Here is a 9,552-nt window from a genome sequence, read left to right as displayed (position 1 = left end):
CCATTCTTGCCTAAATGACCTGAAATCACTCAACAAACAAGTCATGGCATTGAATGGCATGAAAGTGAAATTAATTTGCTCAATTTAAGCACAAAATTGCATGTTTTCTCATTTAGGATCAAATTAGGTACAAAACACAAAAGTATGCTATTTTAGTGCTTAAGTATAGGTTTAGGTGATGAAATCCACTCAAATTAGGCCAAGATATCTCATAAAATATAGACTTATCAGTCATCTATGAAAACCACCATGAATTTATCCAAAAAGGGACGAAAGACTCTATTCATGTAATCCATGAAAACGGCGGGTGCATTCGTTAACCCAAAGGATATCACCGTAAACTCGTAGTGTCCATAGAGCGTCCTAAACACAGTCTTAGGGATATCATCCTCATTCACCCTTATCTGATGGTAACCGGATCTCAAATCAATCTTGGAAAATACTCCAGCTCCTTGCAATTGATCCATCAAGTCATCTATCCTCGGTAGCGGTTACTTGTTCTTCACAGTTACTTTGTTTAGTTGTTGGTAATCCACGCACAAACACATTCCTCCATCTTTCTTCTTCACCAATAAAATTGGCGCTCCCCACGGTGATACACTCAGTCGAATGAACCTCTTGTTCAGAAGTTCTTTCAATTGAGTCTTTAACTCGGCCAGCTCTGTCGGAGCCATTCTATACGGCACAATCGACACTGGTCTGGCTCTAGGCACCATTTCAATCGCAAATTCAATCTCTCTTTAAGGTGGGAACTCAAGGATATCTTTCGGGAACACTTTCGAAAAATCTCTAACCACCGGTATCTGATCTAAGTTCTGGGCATTACCGAACGCATTAGCAGCCAACAGAATGTAACCCTAACACTCTTCCCTACGACAATGCACCATAACAGAGTTCAGATAATATCCTACAGCTACCACTGCTCCATTTTCTCCTTCCGGCATAAACCAAATTGACCGCTCAAAGCAATCCAACAAAACCCGATTCTTCGACAACCAATCAAACCCCAAAATCATCTCCAATCCAATCATTGGCAAACAGATCAAGTCATGCACGAAGTCTCTACCCTCAAGCTTGAAACCTACTTGCCTAAACCCTGACCTAGTTATAACCGTTTGATGTGGAGTATGTACATGCAGATCAAAAGCTAACTCTGACACTTTCAAGCCTAGTTCTTCAACTTTAGCAAGTGAAATAAACGAATGCGATGCTCTAGTATCATATAATGCAATTAAAAGTCTTATCACCAATTAAACATATACCTCTCATCAATGGATCTGCCTTGGAAGCATCCTTGGCATTCACAGCAAAGACTCGCCCCTGGTGCTGACCCTGACCCGCATTCGGGTTCTTCCCACGAGTGCAATCCCTCGCGATATGACCAGGCAATCCACAGTTAAAACAACCACTCTGACTTCCTCTCCCTTTGGCTGAAACGGATCTTGAGTGTTCTTTTTGAAGCCTCGTGGACCTTGATGCACATATCCTCCTCTCTTAAAGCTTTGACCCCTCGGATGGTAATACTTGCCACGTCCTTTGCTACTATTTCCTCCATGAGTGTCCTTGGACGCTGCCACGGTCTTGGCATACTCTTCCACTACTCTAGCCTTGTTCACTAAGTCGGAGAAGACATGGATCTCCATAGGAGCCACAACAGTCATAATATTGTCCCTTAGCCCCCTTTGGTATTTAATACACTTCCAACTCTCATAAGTCTCTGGGGCACCCTGACATACCCTAGAAAACCTACAGAGTTCCTCAAACTTGCTTGTGTAGTCCACCACAGATAAGGAACCTTGCTTCAGCTACATTAGTTCCATCTTCTTCACTTCCCTTACAGACTCAGGAAAGTACTTGTTATAGAAGGCCGTTTGGAACACCTCCCACGGAATGTCGGCGTTCTGAAGTTGTAGCAAGCGACACTCTGCTTGCCACCAGGGCTGGGCCTCTTCCGTTAGCTGATAAGCGGTAAACTCGACATATTGATTGATGGGAACATGATGCACCTGTAAAAGCATGCTCCATAGCCTGGAACCAATTGTCCGCTTCAGTAGGATTAGTTGACCCTTGGAAAGTTGGTGGATGAACCTTGAGGAACATCACCAAGGTCATTGAAACTCCTCCCGTGTTATCTCCATTTCCCTCAGCATTATCATTAGCATTCCCTTCACCGTTTCCATTGCCATTCCCAGCTGGTTGGCCTAACCTCTGCACAGCTTGCAGAGTCGCAGCAGCATTAGCTTCCATAGTATTCGCAAGGTTTACCATGGCCGTGATGACAAGTAATCTTATGCTAGTTTCACAAGTATTTTCCATTTGTTTCATTAGGTTTTATGCACTTTCTTGCACAATAAGTAAGTGATTAGAGTGGAATTTCATGATTATTTTGAATCAATCAAGCATCATTTATTTTACACAAAATCATTAGGTTTATGCTAGAATTAATTGATATTATGAATGGTGCAAGGACATTGTGATTTTGGCGAGACTTTGATTTCTTGTTTAATTGCTTGTAGGTGAAGAAATAAAGAAAAAAGGGAAGTAATCAGGGAAGTGTTACGTTCACAAAGAGAACGCCACGCTCACTAGCAAACATGGCCGGCATTCACTTCCCAAGTGAGCGCTACGCTCACTAAGTTAACTTTTTCAGGCTTTTCAAGCTTGGAGGCAAAGCTCCTTGCTGTCCGTACACACTAGGAGTGCTCAAAGAGGTAACGTAGCGCTTACTAAAAAAGCGCTAGTATGATGCGCACCCTGAAGGCAAGCATAGGCAGCGCTTGAAAAGCCAACGCAGCACTCATTATGAGAGTGCTAGTGAGGACCAAAGAAGCACCAAATGGTGTAGCGTTCAACAAGGGAGCGCAGCGCTCACAAAGAGAGCGCCGGCTAGTGAGAAAGGCGCACGTGAGGAAGCACGCAGGCAAAGTGAACGTAGCGCTCATTGACTCAACGGAGCGCTCCACTGGAAGGAGCAACCAAGCAAATCTGGATCCACTTCTTCAAGGCCAAACCAAAAAGCCCACTTCAAGTGTTAAATGATGGAAATAGAAAGTGTATAAATAGGAGCAATTTTGATTTCAGAAGGGGACTTTTTTTGACCTCTTTACTTTTTTTACTTTTAGCTTGCTCTCTTTTAAATTTTCCTTTTTAGAATTTGGGGAATTGGGGATCGGATCTGAGCTTTCTTTCTTTATTCATTTTCTTTTTTCTGCAACTTTGATTTTCTGTTTTGGGTGTTGGAACTCTAATTTGGAGAATTCTTTTGAGTTTCTTCACCTTGGAGTTTCCTTTTACTTTTCCTGTTTCTAGTTTTATAAATTGGAGATCTGATTTTAACTTTCCTGCTAGTTTTCATTTCTTCTATAATTTCTCTTCATCTCATAGTTCTCTGATTTACTTCAATTTTCAATTCCAGCTTTGTTTTGAATCCAAGTACCCAAATCCCTTTATTTTTCATGCAATTTAAGTTTCCTAGCAATTTAGATTCAGCAATTTAAATTCCTTACACTTTAAGTTTCAATTATTTACCTTTCTTGCAATTTAAGTTTCAGCTCTTTTACTTTCTTGCACTTTAAGTTTCTGCAATTTACCTCTTCTGCACTTTAAGATTTTGTCAATTTACCCTCTCCCTTTTATTTTCTTGCAATTTTACTTCTGTTAATCAAGTTTTACTCAAATCATCAAATATTCACTTGACTAAATTCATCACCATACTAAAGTTGCTCAATCCATCAATCCTTGTGGGATCGACATCACTCTCGTGAGTTATTACTACTTGATGCGACATGGTACAGTTGCCAGTGAATTTGTGTGGAATCGTTTCTCCCTCATCAAGTTTTTGGTGCCATTGCCGGGGATTGATATAGATTAACAATGATTAAGTAGGGTGATAATCTAGATTAAGCACTTTTTCTTTATTTTTGTCAAGCACACTAACTGTTTGAGTTTTTGTTTAAGCTAACCTTAACAGCACTCTAGCAGTAGAGTGAATTGCTTTTGGTTTCTGGTTTTGTGTGTGTTTTATGTCAGGAGGAAGAAGAGGTGAATCCACATCTTTTGATCCTGAGCCAGAGAGAACACTCTTGAGATTGAGAAGAGAAGCAAGAGGGAAGGGAGTTGTTGGAGAAAAAGAATCAGAAGAAGAAGACCAAGAGATGGAAGGGAATGTCCCTAATCCACCAGATGAAGCGGCTAACAACGGCCAACCCCAAAGGAGAGTTCTAGCCTCCTACACCTTCCCCAATGCAAGACACTGTGGGAGTAGCATACTCACTCCAAATGTTCATGCTAACAACTTTGAATTGAAACCTCAACTCATTACACTAGTACAGAACAACTGTTCTTATGGAGGAGGTCCCTTGGAAGATCCAAATCAGCACCTAGCCATCTTTCTAAGGATATGTGACACAGTTAAGACAAATGGTATACACCCTGACATCTATAAGTGGCTGCTTTCATTTTCCCTGCGGGATAAGGCAACTCAATGGTTAGAAGCATTTCCCAAAGAAAGCATCAATAACTGGGAGGATTTAGTGGGCAAATTCTTGGCTAAATTCTATCCACCTCAGAGAATCATAAGATTAAAAATAGAGGTGCAAACCTTCACCCAAATGGATGGAGAATCACTTTATGAGACCTGGGAGAGATACAAGGCCTTGATTAGGAAATGTCCACCTGAGATGTTTAATGAATAGGACAGAATTCAAAATTTCTATGAGGGATTGACTTTAAAAGCTCAAGAAGCTTTGGATTATTCTGCTGGAGGATCAGTGCAACTAATGAAGACAGCTGAGGAAGCTCAGAACCTCATGACACTGTGGCAAATAACCAATACTTTTATGCTCATCAAAGGCAATGCCAACCAGCTCAAAAGAAGGGTGTATTGGAGTTGGAAGGTGTGGATACCATTTTGGCACAAAACAAGGTGACGCATCAACAGATTCAACAACAAATGGAGATGATGGCTAAGAGGATTGATGGTCTTCAAGTAGCTGTAGTGAACACTACAAATCAACCATCACCTACATGGGGACAAAATGAAGAAAGCTATGAAGAGCAATAACTTGAGCAAGTCCAATACATGCATAACCAAGGAGCTGGACAAAAAGAGTTCCATGAAGATACCTACAACTCATCCTGGAGGAACCACCCCAATTTGAGGTGGGGAGACAACCAAAACCAGTAGCCTTGGCAAAGAAACTCAAACCAGAACAATTTCAGAAACACAAACCATTAAAACCATCAAAACACTAACCAAAACCAATACAGAAAACCATAAAACAATCAACCTCAACCCAACTACTATCCACCCAACAACCCATCCACTAACCAAAATAACTATCATCCACCCTCAACATCCCATAATCAACCACAACCACCCCAAGAATCTCAAAGGATCTCCAACTTGGAGATAATGATGGAAAAGATGATCAAGCATCAAGAATTAGCCCATAAGAACCATGAAGCTTCACTGAGGAATCTAAAGAGGCAAATTGGCTAATTATCCAAGCAAACAGTGGCTGAAAGAACACCCAATACACTATAAAGTGACACCATTCCCAATCCCAAAAAAGACTGCAAAGTAATCCAATTAAGGAGTGGAAGAACCTTGAAGAATGACAAAGAAGCTAACAAGAGGCCAGCTGAGAATGATGAGGACGTTAGCAAGAAAGAGCCACAAGCTTCAAAAAAGGGAAAACAAGTCATGGAGGAGCAATCACAAGAACAGAGAAAAATGGTGAAGCCTTACACACCTCCTCTGTCATATTGATAGTGAGTGTTTTATCGCTGATCTAGAGTTTCTCAAAATGGAATTCCTTCGTTGGTAGTATAGTCCAAATCAACAATAAAATCTCACAATCAAAATTTAATCCAAAAGATGTCACAATTCAATACAAAATTTACCGAGAGTATTTCGACTCCCTGGTCGTTCTCCCTAGGAACTAGTGCCAACGAGTGCATACAATTTTGGTTGTGGAAAGCAAGGGGTGGTGTCAACAATAAGGAAGCAAGCAATAAAGGAATTAAAGAACAAGGGAAAATGGCAATTAATAAACTAATAAAGGAATAAAAGAACTATGTATGTAATATGAACAAGTAATGCTATAAAGTAAATAAAAAGTGGTTTAAAACATAAAAGAAACCTTGGGTTGGGATGAGTTATGGAATCCCTTCATAGCCATAACCACAACTATGATAATTACCATGAGTTAATCTCGCCTAGTCAAACCCAACCATCGTGAGGTAAGTCAAGCAAGCAGAATTGACCTTAATCCATAAGTCCTAGCCAACTTACCAAACTAGTTAATAAAAGGCTAGCTTTAATGGAAACAAGAATCAACTAACTCCCCAAGAATTATCACTAAATATTGGACATTAAGGCTCTAGTAATCCATTAACTCATTTTCCCCAAGTCAAGGGGTGAAAATCTACCCCATAACTAGGGTTGACATTTCATCAAACACCTAGTATGCATATTAACAAAACATGGCAAAATTGGGAAAATGGTAAAAGCTATGAACCATAAATTATCAAAACCAATAAAAGCAACTCAAATAAACATGTAAAAGCCATCAACATCAAATTCATTGACAAGAACATCAAAATTGCAAAATCAAACATATATTGATAAAAGAAAGTAAAATAGAAGCAAGTGTTTAACAAGTATGGTAATTGAAAGAGACAATTAAAGAAATACTTACAATGTAAATTGCAAAATCCCAAAAGCAAGACTTAAAGTATAAAATTCTACAAAACCCTAATTAAGCCTAAGAGAGCAAAACCTAAAACTACTCTAACACTACTCCTAAAGTGTGTTTTTTCCTATTCTAAGATGGCTCTCTTTGTTATGTGCTATTATGCCCTTCATATAGCCTCTCAAACAAGCCTTTAGCACTTCAGAAATGGGCCTAGAGACCCCCAAAACCACGCAGCACATGACTTTTTAATAGAGGTATGCACTGGTACCTGTGCAGACGCACACACTTTGCCGAATTTCCTCTTGTGCGTACGCACAGATGGTTGTGCGTACGCACGCATGCTGATTTTCTTCTTGTGCGTATGCACAAAGGGTTATGCGCACGCACACGCGGCTGTGTGCTTCCTCCTTGTTTTCTTCATGTGTTCTCCCTTGTACATGCTTTCTTCCACTTTTGGCCATCCATTCTTGCCTCTAAGGCCTGAAATCGCTCAACAAATATGTCATGGCATCGAATGGAATAAAAGTGGAATTAAGTTGCTCAATTTAAGCACAAAAATGCATGTTTTCACATTTAGGTTCAATTTAGGGATCAAACACAAAAGCATGCTATTTTGGTGCTTAAGTGTAGGTTTATGTGATGAAATCTACTCAAATCGAGCCAAAATATCTCATCAATATGGACTCATCAATTTTCCCACACTTAAACAATAGCATGTCCTTGATGAGCGAATAATTTATACGCTTTTTGGCATTGTTTTTAGGTAGTTTTTAATAGGTTCAAGCTACTTTTAGGGATGTTTTCATTATTTTTTATGCTAAATTCACATTTCTGGACTTTACTATGAGTTTGTGTGTTTTTTTTGTGATTTCAGATATTTTCTGGCTGAAATTGAGGGACCTGAGCAAAACTCTGATAAAAGGCTAACAAAGGACTGCTGATGCTATTGGAATCTGACCTCCTTGCACTCGTAATAGATTTTCTGGAGCTACAGAACTCCAAATGGTGCGCTCTCAACGGCATTGGAAAGTAGACATCTAAAGCTTTCCATCAATATATAATAGTCCATACTTTATTCGGGAATTGATGACGTAAACTGGTGCTCAACGCCAGTTCCATGCTGCATTCTAGAGTCAAACGCTAGAAACACGTCACGAACCAGAGTTGAACGCCCAAAACACGTTACAACTTGGCGTTCAACTCCAAGATAAGCCTCAGCTCGTGTAATATTCAAGCTCAGCCCAAACATACACCAAGTGGGCCCCGGAAGTGGATTTATGCATCAATTACTTACTTCTGTAAACCCTAGCAGCTAGTTTATTATAAATAGAACTTTTTACTAGTGTATTAGACATCTTTGAACGTTTAGTTCTTAGACTTTGGGGGCTGGCCTCTCGACCATGCCTGAACTTTCATCACTTATGTATTTTCAATGGTGGAGTTTCTACACACCATAGATTAAGGGTGTGGAGCTCTGCTGTACCTCAAGTTTTAATGCAATTACTATTAATTTCTATTCAATTCGATTTATTCCTGTTCTAAGATACCATTCATACTTCAACCTGATGGATATGATGATCCATGACACTCATCATCATCTATCCGTATGGACGCGTGCCTGACAACCACTTCCATTCTACAAGCGAAAGCTAGAGTGCGTATCTCTTGGATTCCTTAATCAGAATCTTCGTGGTATAAACTAGAATTGATGGCGGCATTCATGGGAATCCGGATATTCTAACCTTATTTGTGGTATTCCGAGTAGGATTTCGGGATTGAATGACTGTGACGAGCTTCAAACTCGTGATTGTTGGGCGTGATGACAAACGCAAAAGAATCAAGGGATTCTATTCCAACATGATCGAGAACCAACATATGATTAGCCGTGCTGTGACAGAGCATTTGGACCATTTTCACTGAGAGGATGGGATGTAGCCATTGACAACGGTGATGCTCTACATACTGCTTGCCATGGAAAGGAGTAAGAAGGATTGGATGGATGCAGTAGGAAAGCAGAGATTCAAAAGGAATACAGCATCTCCATACACTTATCTGAAATTCCTACCAATGAAATTACATAAGTATTTCTATCCTTTATTAATAAATTAATTATCTCTTTATATTTTCGAAAACCCAATAATCAATTATTATCCGCCTGACTGAGATTTACAAGATGACCATAGCTTGCTTCATACCAACAATATCTGTGGGATCGACCCTTACTCACGTAAGGTATTACTTGGATGACCCAGTACACTTGCTGGTTAGTTGAGCGAAGTTGTGAGGTTATATTTAGACCATGGTATTGAGCACCAAGTTTTTTGGAGCCATTACTGGGGAATTAATTTCGAACAACAATTCAAGCATAAATCACAATTTCGTCCACCAAGTTTTTGGCGCCGTTGCTGGGGATTGTTCTAGTATGGACAACTGAAGGTTCATCTTGTTGCTCAGATTAGGTAATTTTATTTTTTTATTTTCTTTTCAAAAAGTTTTCAAAAATATTTTTCAAAAATTTCTCATCTATTTTCGAAAATTATTCTAAATTTTTAAGAATGAATTCTAGAGTTTCATAAAGCATGTTGAAGCCTGGCTGGCTGTAAAAGCCATGTCTAAATTCTTTTGGACTGAGGCTTCAACCCATCATCACATGAGCAAGCTAGCTGTTACTAATTCATCTGCTGCTGTATGCTTGATTTGTCACTTAAAGCTTGGCTGGCCATTGGCCATGTCTGGTGTTTTGGACCGGAGCTTTTACAAAAGCTTGGCTGGCTAGTAAGCCATGTCTAATTCCTGGACGGAAGCTTTAGACTGACATTTGATGAACACTGGAATTCTCATTAAAAATTTAGAA

At 39.6% G+C, this 9,552-nt stretch overlaps 1 protein-coding gene across 1 annotated transcript; it reads right to left on the bottom strand.

Moving 5' to 3' along the window:
- Positions 1-1,805: 1,805 nt before the first annotated feature.
- On the bottom strand, positions 1,806-2,268 carry LOC107479558 (uncharacterized). The gene is made up of 2 exons (XM_016099686.1): positions 2,089-2,268; positions 1,806-2,006 (listed from the first exon to the last, which is right to left on the bottom strand). Exons 1-2 carry the CDS (start codon positions 2,266-2,268, stop codon positions 1,806-1,808), a joined length of 381 nt encoding a protein of 126 aa, XP_015955172.1.
- Positions 2,269-9,552: the final 7,284 nt, after the last annotated feature.

Source organism: Arachis duranensis, chromosome 3 (assembly GCF_000817695.3).
Source record: "Arachis duranensis cultivar V14167 chromosome 3, aradu.V14167.gnm2.J7QH, whole genome shotgun sequence".
NCBI classification, from domain to species: domain Eukaryota; kingdom Viridiplantae; phylum Streptophyta; class Magnoliopsida; order Fabales; family Fabaceae; genus Arachis; species Arachis duranensis.
Note: the sequence above shows the minus strand (reverse complement) of the source record. Positions and strands in the feature narration are given on the sequence as shown.

What these genes read in the sequence shown, in the direction of transcription:
- LOC107479558 (XM_016099686.1), bottom strand. Translation starts at nt 2,268, where the DNA reads ATGGTAAACCTTGCGAATACTATGGAAGCTAATGCTGCTGCGACTCTG. An exon ending in CCTTGGTGATGTTCCTCAAG is followed by an intron (nt 2,007 to 2,088) that starts GTTCATCCACCA and finishes ATGCTTTTACAG; the next exon opens with GTGCATCATGTTCCCATCAA.